The sequence below is a fragment of the Tachysurus vachellii genome, chromosome 3 (assembly GCF_030014155.1).
Source record: "Tachysurus vachellii isolate PV-2020 chromosome 3, HZAU_Pvac_v1, whole genome shotgun sequence".
NCBI classification, from domain to species: domain Eukaryota; kingdom Metazoa; phylum Chordata; class Actinopteri; order Siluriformes; family Bagridae; genus Tachysurus; species Tachysurus vachellii.
Genome location: NC_083462.1, coordinates 20,313,658 through 20,336,010, shown reverse-complemented (window position 1 = coordinate 20,336,010; position 22,353 = coordinate 20,313,658). Strand labels below are relative to the sequence as shown.

The 22,353-nt window shown below is 41.1% G+C and overlaps 2 protein-coding genes across 2 annotated transcripts; both read right to left on the bottom strand.

Annotated features, from left to right (window-relative positions):
* Positions 1–4,892: 4,892 nt before the first annotated feature.
* On the bottom strand, positions 4,893–8,997 carry gja1b (gap junction protein alpha 1b). Its single transcript, XM_060866209.1, has 2 exons — positions 8,851–8,997; positions 4,893–7,691 (listed from the first exon to the last, which is right to left on the bottom strand). Exon 2 carries the CDS (start codon positions 7,672–7,674, stop codon positions 6,532–6,534), a length of 1,143 nt encoding a protein of 380 aa, XP_060722192.1. The 5' UTR covers positions 7,675–7,691; positions 8,851–8,997; the 3' UTR covers positions 4,893–6,531.
* Positions 8,998–18,755: 9,758 nt separating this feature from the next.
* Positions 18,756–20,400, bottom strand: LOC132843107 (gap junction Cx32.2 protein-like). The gene has a single exon (XM_060866207.1). The coding sequence runs from the start codon at positions 19,708–19,710 to the stop codon at positions 18,925–18,927; it is 786 nt and encodes a 261-aa protein (XP_060722190.1). The 5' UTR covers positions 19,711–20,400; the 3' UTR covers positions 18,756–18,924.
* Positions 20,401–22,353: the final 1,953 nt, after the last annotated feature.

Genomic DNA, 22,353 nt, shown 5'->3' with positions numbered 1-22,353 from the left:
AGTCACAGTTCATTCTTTCATTTATTTTTAACTACACGGCTTACCTTGGAAATCACAACCTTTATATATCTTTAAAAAGTGGAATAATGATGTCAGCATACAGAGTGGGTGAAAAAGACAGCACTGATATTTAAACCTAATGGAATAGAATGTTTTAGCTGTTAAAAAACTGACACTTGTTGAACAGAGCTTTTGTTAGAACTGACCCTGAGCACAGTATAGACGATAAAATCCAGCTGTTTTTGTGTAAAGTCGAAATAGTTTAGGAGCTCCAAGGTTTGAGGTTTGATTGATGGGTTTGCTAGTGGAACCTTGGTCTCCTGGCCACAAACAATTGGCCTAATGTCTGATACAATGTCTTCAGGAGTTTCAAAGTTGTCATCTGTTTGGTTGGATTCTACAGAATTTCCTAAAGATGTGGGAGCATTTTCATGCTCATAAACATGACAAAATGGACTGTGATTGGTTGATATACAGTACATGCCAGTCAGATGCCCTCTTGGGAACTCCTTGGACAATAAAAGCTGCTGTGGGGTCCAGACCCTGTGAAGACTAGTGACTAGACACTAGTAGAAACTTAACAAAGACAAATAAGCCAATATTTCCTAAAATAATCAGGAAGTTAAGATGGTCTACCACGAAACAATTACATTAACAGATTTTATGAACCACTAAATGGGTAAATGGGTGAGAAATTGGAAAATGGTTATTAAAGAATGTTTACTACAAACTTCCAGAACCATAATCATAAACATTTACAACTTTTTTATCCAGAGCGTCTCATTTCATACAACCGAGCAGTTCAGGGTTGAAGGGTCTTGTGGCAGCTTGGTTGTCCTGAAATTTGAATTCACGACATTTCAATCAGCAGTTCAACATTGTAAAGACTGAGCTAGCAAATCCCAATAAACACTGGATAAATATGTGATCAACACACCGTATATAAAAGGACCTTTTTCTTTTAACCTGTGAAACTAATACAAATGTGTACACAGTGTTTCAAAAGCCAACTCAAAGTGGTTAAAAGCTGATTATGCCTTGAGTACAGAGCAGTCTATGGCCTGACCCAGTCACTCAATAAAGTCCCTTCTCCAGTTTCTCAGACGTTGCTCTAGGACATTATCCTGTGTTCCTTCTCTGCAACCAGTTACAGACCTCTCGCACTAAAATTACGGCTGTGGCAAATACATATTGCCAAAACAGCCTCACTGAAACTGATTAAATCTGAGGCATTCTTTGCATAGATATTGGTTATGTGAGTGAAATACTACTTTTTTCCCCTCCATACTTCGAATATTCTTGGCTTTATTTTCACGATTTGGATCTTGCAGTGGAAAACTGGGGCCCATCTGGCTAAATTTAGAATAATGACCATGGTCTATGTTTTGTATGTTCACAGTAAGTGAATGCCGGTGTGGAAGTGTCAGGAAAATCCACAGAACTGCACGAAAGGGGTGACTATGGAAATATTTTGTTTATGCCAGCTCAGCCTTCTATTGTCTTTGGCCGTAAGCTGCATGCTTTCTGTCTCTTGACCTCTCAGTTAACCAGTGATGAAGCTCATAGTTGCAGCTACCTGAGAGCATCAGTGTTTTAGTGGTCTCATGTCTTGCTCATTAAAATCCTAACTGTCTCGAGTGGAGCTGGAGTATGACTGTTGTCAGAAAAGATGCAGCGCCCAAGCGTATGAGTTGAAAGGACAGTGGCGGGACCAAACGCTAATCTGTCCCACATGGCTGACATCCTGCTAAGCCAGAGAGAGCGCTTGCACACTGACAGAGAGACAGACAGAAAGAGGAGAAAGAGAGTGGAAACAGCCAGAGTGGGACTGATTCATGGTGCTCGTGAACAGGGTTTTACATGCCGCATTATGTTCCACATGTGCTCTTCTACTATGCTGTGTTCTGTTGTTGTTTTTATCGATGTGGCTCTTGTCTCTTTAGTGCTGCCGGGCACTTTTTTAGCTGCCCTCTCCTTCAACTTGAGCCCGGTGTGAGACGCTCCACCACTTCCACTAAATACCACTAGAGACAGTATTTTCTTATATTCTATGTCACAGTCCAGTTTCCTTTGCCTGCTTGTTCCGTATTACTTTGTCTGTTGAGCATGTGCTGATGCTCTGCATGTTTTTATGAAACACATGTAAAGCTGGAAAGAGCCGATCGAATCCACACATCCCACGAGCCGTGCCTTGCCTCAATCTGCTTTTCCAAACCTTCAAATATCTCAGAGACAGCTTTTAACAATCAGCGGTTTGTGCGCCCTGAAATGAAAGCGCATACAAATATGAAATTGAGTGTGCAGGCTTATGCAAGTTTGAAAAAAGCTGAAGGAAAGAGAACGCCCAAGCTGATAAGAAAATTTGTTTCCTGTAAATCTATTCTAAGAAAGTTTAATTTGCATGCATTAAAAGCATCAAATGCTAGAAAAATTGTGGTTTCTAAATTGCCTCAGATATCGTTTGCATATCAAATCGTGGCATACCATGTGCTTTGAGTGGAATGAATAAAATGGCATATTTGAGTATTTTTTGGTGGTCGTTCTGCATCAACAGTCAACCACCAGGATTGGCATCGGAAAGAGGAATCCTGGGAGCACTGGTAACGAGGTGAGAATACACGCTAGATGGAATAGTGCACTGGGAGTGGGAATCATAAGCTTGATTTTGATTGCAGAACTGGGAGTGCCGTTAATATATCCCATGTCAATCATAATGATGTGCTCGATGACGTGTATTTGTGAGCTTTCACACTTCCTGGTTTGCCTAATAGAATGGAGGTAGTTAGTTGGAATAAACTGATGAGCCAATTAAAACAAAATGGGCTGAAAAAATAAGCAAATGAAAGAAGATGAACCTGACAAAGTAATAGAAATAGAGATGTAATAAAAAGAAACGATTAAGATGACGAAGTAACAGCAGCAGCAGCAGAAGAAGAAGAAGAAGAAGAGACATAAAGGTGCTCTGACTCATATTCTCCAGTTCATGTTTGGTAGCAGCTCATCCATGTTTAATAAAACCACAGCCTGTATGCCGAGTTCCAGCGACTGCACACGGGCCAGTGGTGGATATTTTAAGAGCGAAATGGGACAGGCAGTGAATCCAATTCTAAACCACAACCAAAGCCAAGAACCATTCGATATCCACCGCTCTCCCAGTTGAAGAATTGGAAGCATCCTACTGTTTTGATTCACTTATGCTTAAGTAAACAGCAAAGAGTGTGCAGGAAACATAACTGTGCATGATATACTCGTGCAGAACGGCCAAGCTGAGAGCACAGGCCCGTTTGCTGAGAAGACTGAGAACATCTGAGCTTTTCACACCATGCGTGTGATGGGAAGTGGTCCAGCGCTCTTACTGAGTGTCAATCTCCTTAAACACATGATATAGTTTCTGTTTAATGTATGTGAGACATCTCTAGATGGGGGAAAAACAATGTAGCACTGGCTCATTTCGAAAAGATGTACGGAGTTGATGGAGTTAGGATTGACCTCGTGGTCCAAACGTTACCTTACTTAACCTTTGGGAATCATAGCTTTGTTGGCTGAATAAATGCCCTGAAACCCTTCATGTGTTTGTGTTTGTGTTTTTCATAAAGATGGAAAAGAGTTGTTTCATGTTGCGAACGCAACACAGCTGGGAATCAGTAAGAGGGCTTTTAGACACAAATAAGAAGGTCGGATTTGCTGCCGAGCCAGACTGCTGTCCAATAGAAAATATTACGAGAGCAGCGTGGCATATGTTTTTATAAGACATGGGGGCAACGTCATAACAATGAGTTGATTTGCCATTTTTAGGCAAAGTTAGCAGCTTTAACACGGATTCCCAGAACCACCCTGGAGTTGTGGTCTGGGTGGCTGCTCAGGCAAAGGAAATGTAACTCTGAAGCTGAGGTTTCCAGGAGGCTGTGGAGAGAAGCAAAAGCTTTATGTGCATTTAAAACTGTCCTCGGTTGAATCCTCATTGTCCAAAAATAGACAAGAGAAACATGTGTGAGCCAGGACATATGCTTGTGCACCTCTTAGACGTCTTACGTTTGTTAACTTTTCCTTACTGAAGTAGAATTGCATCATGAAACATTACCAAAACCATTAGCCTAGAAAAGATAATGCAGATTTACGACACGGAAAGAGGTTTTCTCAGAACGTTCAGTCTTTCTTGTACCAATTTTAATTTGTGCACTAATTAATCTCATCAATAACCTGAACAATACAAACATTTTAAAGGAAGTCATTCTCAGGGAGTCTCTCATTTATAATATAACACTGGGTGATAAAGCTGATATTAAAAAAAAAAGCCATCCGTGAATAAAAGATCTGGATTAATTAGCACTAGATCAAAGCCTCATGCTTTTTTCCCCCTGCACTCTCTGCTCTAGCCACATGTGGTCCACAGGCTCGGCCCAGACATGTGGTTTTATTTAGCTTTGTGGAAAGGTTAAATACGAAACTTGGATAAGGAAAAAAAAGCACTGGATCTTTTTATATGATGAAAATTTTAAAGTTTCAGAGGCATTTTAAGACATACATGTAAAAGCGTATCAGTCTTTTTCAGTTTGTAAGTAAGTCTTGGCATGGGATTTTGGCCATGACGCCGGCTTAGCCTTATTGCCTCAGTTTATGTGCGTGGTTTTGTGTAAAGCTAATTCTTTCAAGCAAAATGCCTGTACCAGGCCTTATTTGATACTGGCTCCAGACAAATTGTTGTGCATTGTGTCATTTTCAGATTATATGTGTTTAACAGCTTGTAAATAAATACAAAAAAAATACTCACAGCACCCCGACAAAGTACATTTTAAATGTTTAAAAAAGAAAAAAATCATGTCATCATTAACGGGGATGAGATTTGACTCATTGCATATATGAACATTTCATAAAAACATAAACACGTGGAATATAACAAAGAAAATCTTTATTGGTTAAAATAGCCATTTTTTTTCACAGATTTGATTAAATTTGACTTCTTTTTGTTATCATGCATTTGCACACTGTACAACAGTGGATTCTTAAGGAAGGACATTTTCTCAACGCTCTTCATCAAACAAACATAAAACTGTATTCTTCTCCTTCAGTGGATATGAAACATCTTGGTTCTGGGCCTTCAAGGTCCAAACACATACAAAGGGTTTCACGTGAAATCTGTTATTTATCTGTTAATATAATGATTGTTGGCCTGGTGTGTGGTCAAATAAATTAGTCACATGCATAACAGAGAGAACATGTTGCCACTTCTGCATCATACATCTTTGCCAAAGTCTCAGTGCAAACACCGTTGTAGCTGAAAAAAAAATATCCGAGAACCTCCATGCTTCGAGTACCGATATGCTGTGGTGTAAAGTTTGCGAATCAAAACCTTAAATTTAGTCTACTAGTGTTTGGTAATTGTGGAGCTACATTGGCATATATTTTGCATTTATTCATTTAAATGACTAAATATTAGTCCAGCTCTAACAAGCAGTCTTCTAAAAACTCACATTTGTGACAGTTAGCTTGATTTACAGTACTAAAACGCTATCTCTCAAGCAGCACGATTACACTGATTTAAAACAAACAAACAAAATAAAAACCACTCACTACATGGGTAGAGCACAAAGAACTTTTCCATTCAACAAGACAAATAAGGAAAAGTGGCATATTTAAAAAAAGAAAAAGAAAATAAAGCCTTACTCTCAAAGTTGTTGTTTTTTTTCCAGAATGCAATTTAAAAAAAAAAAAAAAAAAAGGAAAATAAAAAGGAAAAAAAAAAGAAAAAGATTTTCAGCCCCACACCATTAGAACAAACACCAAAATAATCACAACTAACACCACATATATTCAAAGTTTATCAGGAAAACAACAGTCCACTACGATTAATAAAATCAACCTTTTGTTAATAAGTGTATTGCCAAAATTTGGATTATTGTCAATAAATATGCAGTTGGCTCTAGTGATTTGTTATTGCTCTTACTTTTGTGTGAAGTATTATTCAGATGGATATGACCTTGAGTAGTAGTCAGTCACTGAGTGGTGGATGTCCTGTACCCTTTATGAATAAATAAATATAAATTCATGAACTTCAGCACTAGGAACCTACACACAACCCCTTTTGACTAGACAGTGTCGAGGTCATAGAGATGAGGAAGATTTTGTTAAACGAGGGAGTTATGGTATTTTTTTAGAAATGAAACTTGCCTGCAGGCCGAAACAACGAAACAATTGACAGGCATGACCAAGGTATACTCATCCGGGGGAAATAGGGGACTTACAGGAAGTGAATGGAATATACATTGGCCTCTCATCCCTGTCACCATACAGCTGTTAAAGGCATGTTAGTGCCGCAAGTCTTCGACATTGACGTTAATTAGCACATGGTACCTCCAGCAGTGTGAGTAATTTTTACATCTCTGCATCTAGAGTCTAAAGCGAGGACAGGACACTGGAGAGTGTCCTTTCCCCGGGTGCAGGAGACGATATTTTTCTCTCTGTCCCTGCACCTTTTGTCCATTTCATTAACAGACTGGCACAACACAAGCATGGCATGGGTTAGAGCAGCTTTTAGACGTCCAGGTCGTCAGGCCTGGCTCGGCTGCTCACGTGGCTGCTTGCACGGCTGACCGGTCTCGCTTCGGTGAGCGCCAAAGGCTGCAGCTCACCACCCAACGGCGCCCTCTTGTGCTCGTGACCATCATCGGGGTAGTCGAAGGCATGCGCATGAGAATTGGAGATGGTACTGCCATTGTGGCCCAAGCGCTGGCGCTCTGTGCTGTAGTTAGCCCAGTTTTGTTCGCTTGCCTGTTTGTTGTAGTTGCGGCAAGAGTTGGTCCTCTCGCCTGTGGCTAGCTTGTAGCCCGGAGGCGACATCGGCGACAGTGGTGCTGTGGGTGATGAGCATCCATTGTAGTAGGCATACTTGCTGCCTGGCAAGTCCTTGGGAGGGTGGGGTAAGGTATTGGACTGAAACTGACCCTGCTTTCCCTTGACCCGGTCCTTGATACGCTTGAAGAAAACATAGAAGAGCTCAACGCCATTGAGTACCAGAGAGACAAGCGACACCACCAACATGAAGATGATGAACACTGTCTTCTCGGTGGGACGCGACAGGAAGCAATCGACACGATGGGGGCATGGAGAGCGCTCGCAGGTGTACACAGCAGCCAAACTGAAGCCGTAGATGTACCACTGAATGAGCAAGAAACCAACTTCGAAAAAAGACTTGAAGAGAATGCTAACGACGTAGGTGCGCAACAGGGCACCCTTCATCTTCACCTTGCCATGCTCCTCCAGACCATGCTTGAACTTCTTCATCTCAATGCGTTTAAGAGGCCCGTCCACGTCAGCGCCATCATTCTGGACGGTGCGCAGTTCCTCCTCCTGCCGGTTCAGCTTCTGCTCTTTGCGCATCAGGTAGAAGACGTGCGCCAGGTACAAGAGCGTTGGTGTTGACACAAAAATGATCTGAAGCACCCAGAAGCGGACATGTGAAATAGGGAAAGACTTGTCATAGCACACATTCTCACAACCTGGTTGCTGCGTGTTACACTTGAATGCAGATTGCTCGTCGCCCCACGCCGACTCCACGGCTGTGCCTAACACCAAAATGCGGAAGATGAAGAGAACGGAGAGCCAGATCTTGCCTCCGGCTGTCGAATATGCCTGCACCTTGTCCAGGAGCCGGCCCAGAGCGCTCCAGTCACCCATCTTGGGGCGTGTTTCTGCTGCAAAGAAAAATGTTAAGATTGTTATAACATTTCCATGCTAGATGCCACCAAAACATTTGCAGATGATATTTAAATATCTCTTCTTTAAAACCTTGAAAACGTGGAGCACATGTGTGTATTGATGTGTCTAGGTATATTTGGGACAGCATAGAGATCTACTGATTTTTTGTATCATCATTTTAAATCATTATAGTTGCCATGGAAAGACTTTCCTTCAAAAATAGGGTGCACTCTATAAATCAAACAAACTAATTCAAACTAACTGAAGCCTTAAAACATGAAAGAAATGACTGTATCCTACCCCAATCACACACAGTGATATACAGTATGACTATGCTACTGTGGAGTGCATCAACAAGTGCTTGATAATGCGTCCCATAGGTTTAACAAAAACACGTGTGATCAATTAGCACCATAAGTCCTAAGCAACAAATATATTTCTTCAACAAGTGATTTTTTTTTCTCTCTCTTGCTCTCTTTTTTCTAGAAGAACAGATGTTTTGTGATGTTCTTAGTAAATTGTCAGCAGCCGGTGCCTACAGTATAAGGCCCAAATGGCGCTCTCTCATCTAGACACAAAACACAGACAAAACTCCAGCAGAGAAACCATTTAGCAAACTCTGAGCCTCAGCAGTTTGGGATCAAAGTACCGCTTCAGCCTGTGTGGAGTAGCTGAACGCTCACCATCTAAACCAAGAAACACGAGGAATGCCTTAAGGACAAATAGAACAAATAGCGAGTATATAGTCTACAGGACATTTAAGCAATGGCAGCAATGTGAAAACATGAGACAACAGCTATAATTCTTTATTAGACACATGGACACATTCTGGTTAGTTTGGAGGAAAAGCAAATTTACAGTATGTATAAACATTTCTTATGAGTCATGTTTATGAATCATTGTGGATTGTTTTATTATTATTATTATTATTATTATTATTATTATTATTATTATTATTATAAATGAGTTCCAAAAGAATATTATATAGACATATTCCTGACAATCCCTTTACATTGTGACTTTATCCATCAACTTACACACATTGTAAAGATTCCTCCAAAGGTCTCCAAAAATCTAAGCAGAAGTCTGAAGATATATAATAAGACTAAAAAAAAGAAGTATAAAGTAGGTAAAAGTGTACCATTAATCACGTACCTGAATGGACAGCGAGGAGTAAGAGGAAAGGAGAGCCGAGCCCTGAAGGACTTTCTCCGGCAACTTCCTAAACTCCGACTCGGTTGGACTTCAGAGAAACTGAACTCACTTGTCAAACTTTCCTCGCTTATAAGAGATGGCGGTTGCCAGATTGAGAACTTTACCGGATTGTTTTTTCCGCACTCTCTTGGGGGAGGTCCTTTAGCATCTTCACATCATTTCATCTTAAACATATTTAGATCCAGTTGTTAGGGTTGTTTAACTTTTTTTTTTTTTAATTCAAAAGTCTGAATCTGAATCTAAATCCAATCTGGCAACCCCAAACTGTGCGGCTGATTACTTGTAAGACTTTGAAAGTCGGCACGCGAAATCACATGATTCCTGCGTCATCATTTTTTGGCTCTTCTAACCTTCTTACATTTTTTTGACTCTTCGTGCATTCTTATCAATTTACAGATACTTTTCTTTACTTATCCTGCCAAACTAACCCAGTAAATCCCCAGCACACCTATTTATTGACTCATATCCTCACATAGGGTATTTGGGTTTATTTAGGGCAAAACTGAAATGCAATATGAACTCTTTTTTAAACAGTAATTTAAATCACATTTGATCTGCAAGTCAAATCTCTTTGTCAGGTAGATTCTGTTGTATGTTTAAAGTATGTTGCTGCACATAAACACCTTATAGAAAGGACATATTTACATAAATACAGAAAATCTCCCCAGACTGCCTAAAATCAGTTAATGCAGAGTCAATATAACAGGTTCACTGCGCCATCTGGTGTACAACATCATTATTACTATGAGCATACACTCACCGGTCACTTTATTAGGAACGCCTGCGTGCGTGCTCATTTATGCGGCAGCAACACAATCATACACTTTTCTTAATCCTTATGCTTTATTTGGACAATAATAGAAACTCCGGACCTGTATTTTGCATGATGTTATGCGTTGATCTTCTGACAAATGACTTGTTCGTTAGGTAATTGCAGGAATGTACAAGTGTTCCTAATAAAATGGACGGCGAGAGACTGTTTATTAAGCTATGATTCAAAAAAAACATTCAAGAAAAAAAAAATCAAGATTAAAATACATCAGCTGCCAAAAGGAAACACTGAAAAGATCACTTTTAAGTTCAAACTTTTAATTTAATTGAAACGATTGCTAATTTTATTTCTCTATACATTGTGTAAGCAATAACTTAAAAAAAAAAAAAAGCAGTTAATTAGTTTGATAGCATGACACACTAACCTGCATATTCCAAAAAGTACCATAGCTATTGTTATATGAGGGCAGTGCATGACTGAGTTAGGTTTTGGTAGAAATTATCACAAATTAATTCAAAAAAATAGAGACTGTAAATATTAGCTTAGGTAGTAATTTAGCTAATCACTATATCTCAGACTGCTGATATTCATAAATAATGATTAAGATAATACTAAGTTTTTTGTTTTAGTCAAGCTTTCATATTATTTTTTGTGTTTTTAGAAGAAAAAAAAGCTCCTTCATGTTTTTTTTCTGCTGCCAAAACAATGAAACTTGATGACTAAAACTTAGCAACATGGTCATTTTTATTGACAAATTGGGTTAAACAAATTGGTTAATTTTTTGGAACCAATTGAACCTAATGCTTGTAATGCTTGTAATGGCACCTAATCTGTTGTTGGGTAGCTCTCGTACATATGTTCTTACCAAACCGCAAAAAAGTCCATACTTTTCACATTGGGACATTTATTTGGGTATTTTTACAAGCCATACAGATAATACTGATCAATGATGAAAACTATTTGCAGGACTAGTTTGAAAAATGTCTACATAGCAACCTGCACATGATGTAATGAGTAACTGGATGCTCTTATTTTACAATATCTCAGGGACCTGCTGCTATAACACTGTGTTCATTCAGTATTTCTGCACATGAAATATTGTTTGAACATACAGTATTTACACTGGTCGGCACTGTTCCTTCCCTGCTAAAAAAAAAACAGCATTGCTGGTCCAGCATAAGGTATGTTTTGCATGCTGGGACCAACTTGGGATGGTGGTATGCTGGTCCAGTATTAGGTGCTGGTTGCTGGTGTGCTGGCCGATCAGCCTGGGATGCTGGTGTGCTGGCCGATCAGCCTGGGATGGTGGTGTGCTGGCCGACCAGTCTGGGATGGTGGTGTGCTGGCCGACCAGCCTGGGATGCTGGTGTGCTGGCCGACCAGCCTGGGATGCTGGTGTGCTGGCCGACCAGCCTGGGATGCTGGTGTGCTGGCCGACCAGCCTTTGGTCTTAGCTTCCGCTCTCTCTTTTAGCGAGTAACAAGTAGTATGTGGTGGCAATGACCATGTTTTTTTAAGGGGTGCTACCCGGAGTCCTTTAGACAACTCCTGCTCTATGTCTTCTTTATTCTCTGAAAAATTATAGAAACAAAATAAGGAACAAAACTATATATCACTCATTTGTTTATATTGTGCAGTGAGCGAGTTATAATAAAACAGCTACTGCTTAAGTTACATACCTTTAAGCATCAGTATTTATGCCCTGAAGAAGTCTTGCTTCCTTCGTACCGAATAAACCTGAGTTTGGTCAAACATGTCATAGTTAAAGTCCTTAATTTCGCTAGTTGAAACAACTACCGTGCAGCCGTCATCCAAGTACCTCACGTATGCAAACATTCTGATTCCCAGTGATCAGCAGATTCGTCGTGTAGAAGCGGAAGCTTTTTATTTACCCCAAAACAAAATCCTAATTACGGTGGCAAAAACATGATGATCCGGAACACGTGCACTTATACTAATTTCGATAAACACTGTAAGGTATATAATGTAGTCGAAAACATTGCGAGATTTATTTTTGGAAAGTGCAGGAACCACATTTACCTTCGTGAACATAGTTGCTTTAAAGGTTGCATAGCAACGTTGATGCTGGGTGATATCTTCACATTACCGCTTTACTAAAAAAAACATTAAATTTCAAAAACCATCATTCTGTATGATTTATATGCTGCTTCCATTTTTAAACGATTTTTAAATGTTTTTATTCTTTGTTACTCAAAGCTTTTTGAGCTTTGTTATTTCAGTTCTTTATTCAAAAGAGGGAGCAAAAGAAATAACACACTTATAATTAAATATATTCCAATATATTGTGTTTTAATCTTATATTAATGTGTTACATAGAAACATACACAAGCAAAAATAAAGGTTGTTCCCATAAAGCTCTTTCCAGCAAGATCATACTGGTTAACCAGCTACACCAGCCCAGTTTTGCTTGATAACATCATGACTATGCTGGCCACCCAGCTATACGAGCACTATACCAGCATGAACCAGCACTATACCAGCACTATACCAGCATGAACCAGTAAAAACCAGCCTGGACTAGCATGGAATTCATACTGGTTTATGCTGGATTTTTCAGCAGGGTTGTCTTTTGTGTATAGTCTTTTTTGTATTGTCTTGTAAAGTCTTTTGTCCTGCACTGTCTTGTCTGTCTTAAATAATTAAAAAATGATTAAGATCCATTATGTCTAGTAGCAGAATATCACCAAGTTTTATTTTATTCCCAATTTTCTAGGGTTTGTTGTGTATACTTACTTTCTACTTTTCAACTAAAAAAACTAAGTATTTAAGTTGAATTTGATGAAATCAAACTGAACTGTTTTCAAAATGCACAAAAATCATGCTAATACAGGCAAACATGTTGAACACTCTTTCCATCAGTTTAAATAATCTTTACTTTACAACCTGGCACTTGACTTGATTAAACAGTCAAAATTTATTTAATTAATTATCTTGTAGGGTGGAAGACAATTTGCATATTTAGATATAGTACATCCAAAATGAAAAATGTGCTAAATAATATATGTAGTATTGATTAGTCTTGATCCATTAAGTTCCACAAACAATTTTAGCTAGTACTTCCAGTCTGCAAGTGTCCATGCTGGCCTCCAGAGGTCAGGCTTGTCTCATTAGTAAAGGGCTTTTCATCCTTCACCACATCCTGATCTCATTAAGTATCTTAAGCTTCATCCACCCCAGGAATTACCACTAAGTATTCTATATTTTCAGCTACTGATACTGAGTTGGCTGTTTGGGGCAAGTAAGGATTCTTCAGTGTTTGTGTTCCTTTATTGTCAAATGAACCTATTAACGTATGAGCATAATTAGAGCAGTGTTGGCTCAAGCATTTAAGGCTCTGGGTTGAGGATCAGGGTTCAAGCTCCAGCACTACCAAGGTGCCACTGTTGGGCCCTTGAGCAAGGCCCTTAACCCTCTCTGCTCCAGAGATGCTTTATCATAGCTGACCCTGTGCTCTGAAACCATCCTGCAAAGTTGGAATATCAGAAGAAAGAATTTCACTGTGCTGTAATGTATATGTGACAAAATAAAAGGTTCTATTCTAACTTTAAATAATTTTAGCCATTTGTTTCTCCTGTGGGCCCACCACCTGCAGGAGGGACCGTAAGGGGCTGGTGCAATGTGGATTGGGTGGCAGTCGAAGGCGGGGGCCTCGGCGACCCAATCCCCGGACACGGAATCTGGCTCTAGGGACATGGAATGTCACCTCGCTGGGGGGAAAGGAGCCTGAGCTGGTGCGGGAGGTTGAGAGATACCGACTAGAGATAGTTGGGCTCGCCTCCACACACAGCTTGGGCTCTGGAACCCAACTCCTTGAGAGAGGCTGGACTCTCTACTACTCTGGAGTTGCCCGCAGTGAGAGGCGGCGGGCTGGTGTGGGCTTGCTCATAGCCCCCCAGCTCAGCAGCCATGTGTTGGAGTTCACCCCGGTGAACGAGAGGGTCGTTTCCCTGCGCCTGCGGGTCGGGGATAGGTCTCTCACTGTTATTTGTGCTTACGGGCCAAATGGCAGTGTAGAGTACCCGACCTTCTTGGCGTCTCTGGAAGGGGTGCTGGAAAGTGCTCCAACCGGGGACTCCATTGTTCTACTGGGGGACTTCAACGCTCATGTGGGCAGCGACAGTGACACCTGGAGGGGTGTGATTGGGAGGAACGGCCCCCCCGACCTGAACTCGAGTGGTGTTCTGTTATTGGACTTCTGTGCTAGTCACAGTTTGTCCATAACGAACACCATGTTCAAGCATAAGGGTGTCCATCAGTACACATGGTACCAGGACACCCTAGGTCGGAGGTCGATGATCGACTTTGTGGTTGTTTCATCTGACCTCCGGCCGTATGTCTTGGACACTCGGGTGAAGAGAGGGGCGGAGCTGTCAACTGATCACCACCTGGTGGTGAGTTGGATCCGATGGCGGGGGAGGAAGTTGGACAGACTTGGCAGACCCAAACGTACTGTGAGGGTCTGCTGGGAACGTTTGACAGAGTCTCCAGTCAGAGAGAACTTCAACTCCCACCTCCGGCAGAGCTTCAACCAGATCCCGAGGGAGGTTGGAGACATTGAGTCCGAGTGGACCATGTTCTCCGCCTCCATTGTTGACGCAGCCACTCGGAGCTGTGGCCGTAAGGTCTCCGGTGCCTGTCGTGGCGGCAATCCCCGAACCCGGTGGTGGACCCCGGAAGTAAGGGATGCCGTCAAGCTGAAGAAGGAGTCCTATCGAGCCTGGTTGGCTCGGGGGACTCCGGAGGCAGCTGATAGGTACCGGAGGGCCAAGCGAGCTTCAGCCCGGGTGGTTGCGGAGGCAAAAACTCGGGTCTGGGAGGAGTTTGGTGAGGCCATGGAGAAGGACTATCGGTTGGCCTCGAAGAAATTCTGGCAAACCGTCCGGCGCCTCAGGAGGGGGAAGCAGTGCCCTGCTCACACTGTTTACAGTGGGAGTGGGAATCTGCTGACTTCGACTGGGGACATCCTCGGACGGTGGAAGGAGTACTTCGAGGTTCTCCTCAACCCCACCGACATGTCTTCCATTGAGGAAGCAGAGGCCGAGGGCTCGGTTGTGGACTCGTCGATCCCCCAAGCTGAGGTCACTGAGGTAGTTGAGAAGCTCCTCAGTGGCAAGGCACCGGGGGTGGATGAGATCCGCCCTGAGTACCTCAAGTCTCTGGATGTTGTGGGGCTGTCTTGGTTGACGCGCCTCTGCAACGTCGCATGGAGGCTGGGGACAGTGCCTCTGGACTGGCAGACTGGGGTGGTGGTCCCTCTGTTTAAGAAGGGGGACCGGAGGGTGTGTTCCAACTACAGGGGGATCACACTCCTCAGCCTCCCCGGAAAAGTCTATGCCAGGGTACTGGAGAGGAGAATTCGGCCGATAGTCGAACCTCGGATTCAGGAGGAACAATGCGGGTTTCGTCCCGGTCGTGGAACACTGGACCATCTCTATACCCTCGCCAGGTTGCTGGAGGGTTCATGGGAGTTTGCCCAACCAGTCCACATGTGCTTTGTGGATCTGGAGAAGGCATTCGACTGTGTCCCTCGTGGTGACCTGTGGGGGGTGCTCTGGGAGTATGGGGTCCGGGGCCCTCTGCTAAGGGCTGTCCGGTCCCTATATGACCGGAGCAGGAGTTTGGTTCGCATTGCCGGCAGTAAGTCAGACTTGTTCCCGGTGCATGTTGGACTCCGGCAGGGCTGCCCTTTGTCACCGGTCCTGTTCATTATCTATATGGACAGGATTTCTAGGCGCAGTCGGGGGCCGGAGGGAGTCCGGTTTGGGGACCACAGGATTTCGTCTATGCTTTTTGCAGACGATGTTGTCCTGTTGGCTTCCTCAAATCAGGACCTTCAGCGTGCACTGGGACGGTTTGCAGCCGAGTGTGAAGCGGCGGGGATGAGAATCAGCACCTCCAAGTCCGAGGCCATGGTTCTCAACCGGAAAAGGGTGGCTTGCCCCCTTCAGGTTGGTGGGGAGCTCCTGCCTCAGGTGGAGGAGTTTAAGTATCTTGGGGTCTTGTTCACGAGTGAGGGAAGGATGGGGCGGGAGATCGACAGGCGGATCGGTGCATCTTCTGCAGTGATGCGGTCGATGTACCGGTCTGTTGTGGTGAAGAAGGAGCTGAGCCGCAAGGCGAAGCTCTCTATTTACCAGTCGATCTACGTTCCTACCCTCACCTATGGTCATGAGCTTTGGGTCATGACCGAAAGGACAAGATCCCGGATACAGGCGGCCGAAATGAGTTTCCTCCGCAAGGTGGCTGGGCGCTCCCTTAGAGACAAGGTGAGGAGCTCGGTCACCCGGGAGGAGCTCAGAGTAGAGCCGCTGCTCCTCCACATCGAGAGGAGTCAGCTAAGGTGGCTCGGGCATCTGTTTCGGATGCCTCCTGGACGCCTCCCTGGGGAGGTGTTCCGGGCATGTCCAACCGGGAGGAGGCCCCGGGGAAGACCTAGGACACGCTGGAGGGACTATGTCTCTCGGCTGGCCTGGGAACGCCTCGGTATTCCCCCGGAAGAGCTGGAGGAAGTGTCTGGGGAGAAGGAAGTCTGGGCGTCCCTGCTTAGACTGCTGCCCCCGCGACCCGGCCCCGGATAAGCGGTTGAAAATGGATGGATGGATTTGTTTATATGAAGTCTCCTGATTTGATAGTGTGACAGTATCAGGTGAGGTGACAAATTATCTTTAACATATATTACTGGCCTGTGCCTATCTTAGGCGTCATCGGGCATCAAGGCAGGATACACCATGGACGGAGTGCCAACCCATCGCAGGGCACACACACACTCTCATTCACTTACACACTCACACACTACGGACAATTTTCCAGGGATGCACCGAGGTAGTTCGGATAAGCGGTAGAAAATGAATGAATGAATATATTACTGGCTGAGATTTATGGAGAAAGAATGAAAATAATATTCTTATTTCTTCTAGAAGATCTTCTTTCATCTTCATGACAATATCATGAAATATTAAATTTTTTAAATAAATAAAAAATTTATTTAATGAATTTCATTAATTCCATTAAGATGAATTGTATAGATTATGGATATGTTTTTAAATACTGTAAAGATAGCAATTTAAAACTAATCCACATGACAGGCAGCAGAGAAGGTTGCAAGTGCAACTGAGATTTATTGCAACAGATAAATAAACTAAATAAATAAATAAATTGAGAAAATAAAAATGTTTGGGTCAGGCAAAAAGATTTAAATAAATAAAACCTGTTATCATATTCCTGTACACACACTTTGCTGTGTAAGTGAGTCCATGATGTTTATGTGTGTGTCTGGGCTTGCAATAAGCAGTAATCAAGTGGTTGCATGTTCTGGGTGATCCTGATGACTGCAAGACATGTCTCATATTAGTTCTTCAGGCATTTAACACATTTTTTAAAAAACAGAGGAAGCATTTTTGTCCATGTTTCACAACATTCCAGCATGTTCTGCTTTGACTGATTTCTCACTTTGAATGGGGGCAATGAGATAGTCACTGTGTAGCCTCAATAATTTATAAGATGTTAGAGACACACCATGAAATTGCTTTATTTCTTAAAGCAACAAGGGTATTGGTCGTATTGGATGAGATTTTTCCCAACATTTGGTGGCTGTACATCCCAAAGTCTTATTTTCTCATCTGGAATGCCACATAATTGGAATTGCGCTTCAATTACTGTTTGGTTCAGCTCAGCTACCAAATCTGACCTCAGAAGACTACAGAGCTTAGTCCGGACTGCTGAGCGAATCATTGGCACAACTCTCCCCACTCTCCAAGATCTGTACTTCTCCAGAGTGAGCAAAAAGGTAGAGACAATCACTCTGGACCCCTCACATCCAGCACACTCCCTCTTTGAACTGTTGCCATCTGGTTGACCCTACAGAACCCTGAGCACCAGACATAGGAAGTTTCTTCCCTCAGGCAATCCATCTGATGAACCCTTGACATTCACGGAACACACAACACTATTCCTACACATTATTTAATTAAAACACATAATATTTATATTTCAATTGCACATTTCACATTTGTACATTTGTACATACAAATTGTCTATATTGTATATGTCATTCTGTTACACTGTGGAGCTTCTGTCACTAAAACAAATTTGTATGTGAAAACAATAAAGCTCTGTCTGATGCTGATTCTGATTCTGATAATCATCAGCACCATGGACAAGGCCATTTGTTTTGTTTGTTTTTGTTTAACCTTTATTTTTACAGGCAAGTCATTAAGAACAGGTTCTTATTTACAATGGCGGCCTGACAAGTGGAATAACCACTTAGGGAAAGGGAAGTAGGGCTAAAATAAATACAAAACATTAAAAATACATACAGGTTAACAATTACATAAATACATTTTAAAACAAAATTATCTAGAGAAGCAACTGCATATATCCGTGAACAAATATGATATAATATTTTTAAAGGATGAAATTGGAATGAATTTATCCAGTTTGAGAGTATTTTGCAAAGCATTCCAGTCGTGAGCGGCAGCAGATTGAAAAGATGCAAGCCCAAATGCAGAGTTGGTTTTAGGAATGCTTAATTGAAAATGAAGTGAGGATCTGGTGTTATATGTGACAGGCTTTAGCTGCAGCAAGTGACCGAGAAGGGTCTTATAAATGAAGGTGAACCAGTGAATTTAACGGCGATTGTGAAGGGAGGGCCAGTTTACAGATGAATATAAAACACAATGGTGTGTATTGAAAGGAGCATTTGTGGCAAACCTGATAGCAGAATGGTAAAGAGCATCAAGTTTTGATAGGGTGGACTTGCAAGCAACCCTATATATAGTGTCTCCATAATCTAACATGGGTAGAATGGTCATTTGAATAAGAATAAGTTTGGCAGAAGTGGTGAAGGGTACTTGTAAAGAGTACAACATCATACCATTTTGAAATTATATATAAATAAGCGATTGATTTCAGTTATTTTTTCCAAAGGGTGTGCAACCAAATATTAAGTTAAGGGTGCCAATCATTTTGTCCAGTCCATATATATATATACATTTCACTACATGTCATACTGTCTATGTTTATGTATGTGACAAATAATATTAGAAATTTAAAATTAGATTTTTTTTTTCATTTATTTTGCATAACATTCTTACAGTATACAGGTGTTGCCATAAACTCATGAAAGTATTTAATAAGATGACAAAAAAAAAACTGTGATTTTAATTCATTTTGTTTTGCTCTGGAGGAAATTCAGCTCCAAGATTAGGCTTTTTATTAGGCCATTATAAACTGTTGATGTTTTCAGTAGATTTCCTCATTCCCCGCTTCCCAGAGTAACATTGCGCTTCACTGCACAGCAGGTAAAAGACCTCGATCACACTGAGCAGCAGGGACACACATGCTATCACGAACATGAAGACATTGAAAATGTTCTTTTCCGTTACATGTGACATGTAGCAATCCACTATGAAAACACATGGATTTTGACGGCAGCTAAACTGAGGCCTCATGAAAAAGCCGTATAGGTAGTAATGTCCCATGATGAAAGCAAGCTCTAAGACGATCTTGAAAAAAACACAAGTAAAGGAGCTCGCAAACAGGTTGCACTGGATCTTCCCTTGACCCTTCTCATCTCTGTATGTGGACCTGTTTTTGGTTTCACCATCAAGCTTTCGTTTAATTCTCTCTCGCTGGGTGTTCTCTTGGTGGACAACATGGATGACGTGGCACAGGTACAGTAATGTAGGCATGGACACAGCGATTACCTGAATTATCCAGTAGCGAATCGGAGAGATGGGGATGAAGTAGTTATAACAGGCAATATCACAACCAGGTTTTTGTGTATTGCACACAATTCTGGGCTGCTGGTCTGCCCAGACAATTTCAGCTGCTGTTCCCAGAATCAGGATCCTAAATATAAACAAGGCTCTCATCCAGATCTTACTGATGACTGAGGAATTGGACTGCACCTTGTCCAGTAACAGGTATAGAAATTTCCGGTTTTCCATGTCCTTTAGTAACCAGACTTTCCTAAATAAAAGGAAATGTAAAGAATAAGATGCGTTCATAGGCAACGTTTTTAATGCATTTATAAATTGTTCAGCTGTTTGTAAGGGTCTGACATTCTGTGCCTGGGACTAGAAGTTAAAAAAAATGAAAAAAAAAAAACAAAAACAAAGAAGTATAGATCTAGATTTCTGCTGCTTAGGTATAAAGGCAACATTTTCAGCAGTAGGTGTATAAAGTGTGTATGATATTATTCTCGTCACTCACCTTCATAGACGATATGCAGATATACTGTGATCTGACTTTAAGTGTTTGTTTTACACTGCTCTGTTCTCCACTCATTCTTAGCATCAGAAAAATTCAGGAATTAGAATTAGAATTAGAATTAGAATAACTCCCCTTTTCTCTCTCAGGATTTTTGCAATATACCTTAAACATATTGTCTTTACTTTATTTTTTTAATTTAGTAGAATTTTTATAATTCTCCTGAACTCACATGATTATGTCTATAAACCTGAGAAATCAGCAGAAAATATAAAAACAGATTTAAAATGATGTCTCAAAAGAAGAAGTATTAATATTAATAGCAGAATTTAATTGGCTATAGTAATAAATTAGGACTTGATTAAAATTTGTTGAACAGCTGATACAAATTGTTTCTCTCAAATTGTTTCTCTCGTCTTATTACCCAAGATCCACACATAAGTCATGGATTTTATTTTTCAATTAAATTCAATTTATTTGTATAGAATTTAACAATTCACTTTGTCTCAAAGCATCATCACAGAAGTATAAAAATAGAAATATATATATATATATATATATATATATATATATATATATATATATATATACTGTATATTTAAAAAAAAATATAATATATATATATATATATATATATTTATATATTCATTCATCTTTCATCTTCTACCGCTTATCCAAACTACCTCGGGTCACGGGGAGCCTGTGCCTATCTCAGGCGTCATTGGGCATCAAGGCAGGATACACCCTGGACGGAGTGCCAACCCATCGCAGGGCACACACACACACTCTCATTCACTCACACAATCACACACTAGGGACAATTTTTTGGTGTGAGGTGTGAGGTGAACGTGCTAACCACTAAGCCACCGTGCCCCCCTTATATATATATATATATATATATATATATATATATATATATATATATATATATATATATATATACCATCCTCTGAAAAAAGCCTCCAAAGTTGGAATATCAGAAGAATTTCACTGTGCTGTAATGTATACAAGACCAAATAAAAGGTTCTATTCTAACTTTAAATAATTTTATCCATTTGTTTATATGAAGTCTCCTGATTTGAAAGTCTAACAGTATCAGGTGAGGTGACAAAATTATCTTTAACATATATTACTGTCTGAGATATATGGGAAAACAATTAAAACAAGATTTGTAAAGTTCGTCGCGACAAACTTTGATGTTGGCTTTGATGAAGAAAGTATTCGCAAAGGCCGGTGCTTTATGGAGGCGAGTGGACATAAGGCACAGTGTTATTTTAGAAGCAAGTGGACAGAAAGCTACAGTAGGGTGCCAAAACATTTGGAGGCAAGTGGAGACAAGCATGTGACATCATCTGAATACTCTTGAGGAAGTTTCCCTCATTTTGATATGTCACGTCCATGTTGTGCTAATTTTTGATTTTCACGTGACATCACGTGACATCACGTGACATCATAAGAATACCCGTGAGGAAGTTCCCCTCATTGTTATGAGTGTTTTGATATATGACATGTTAATTTGGGGGTGGGGCTTCGGGACAACCGAAAGGCCAGTCGGTACACCAATTTAATACTTTGTTCAGAGTATCACCCTAAAGGAGCCGGCCCAGTTTTGGTGTAGATAGTTCGAAAGCTTGCCGAGTTATAAACCTCCAAAGTTTATAATGGGAGTCTATGGGAAAAAAGGCCAATTTGAGACCCGGTACCGGAAGTACCGGGACTCGGATCGCTTAGAAAGTAATTGCAACAAACTTCAGACCAGGGTCTACAACATATCCGAATTTGGTGCATGTGGCTCAAAAGCCCTAGGAGGAGTTACTCTTGATAAATTTTGGTCTAAGCTTAAATAGGAAAACACAATGTTGGCTTCTACAAAGCCAACATAATAATGTTCTTATTTCTTTTGAAGATCTTTCTTCTTATAGCTGTTGTGTAGCCTCAATAATTTATAAGAGGTTAGAGACACACCATGAAAATGCTGTATTTCTTAAAGCAACAAGGGTTTTGGTCGTATTGCATGAGATTTTTCCCAAAGTTTGGTGGCTGTAAATCCCAGAGGCTTATCTTTAAATCTGGAATGGCACATAATCATCAGCACCATGGACAAGGCCATGTTGTGTACATGGGACAAGATCCATAAACAAGTTCATGTGTTCATTCTAAATCAATCATTCTAAACTGGCATCAGTAACATACTACATTATGGTTTCTTTAACTAAATCCAACGAACCATAAATGATGGTGTGCAGCTCATGGGTTTTCCAAATCAGCTTTGTGACCCATGCCACATGATGTCTATATGGATGAATGCATAAATGAGCAGGTCTACTAATAAAGTGGAGAGTCAGGGTATATTCTTAATATTTCAAATACTTAACAAATATGTTGAGTTGTTTTATATTTATTAGTTGCAGTGAAACCACAGGTCAGGCCTTGATTAAAAG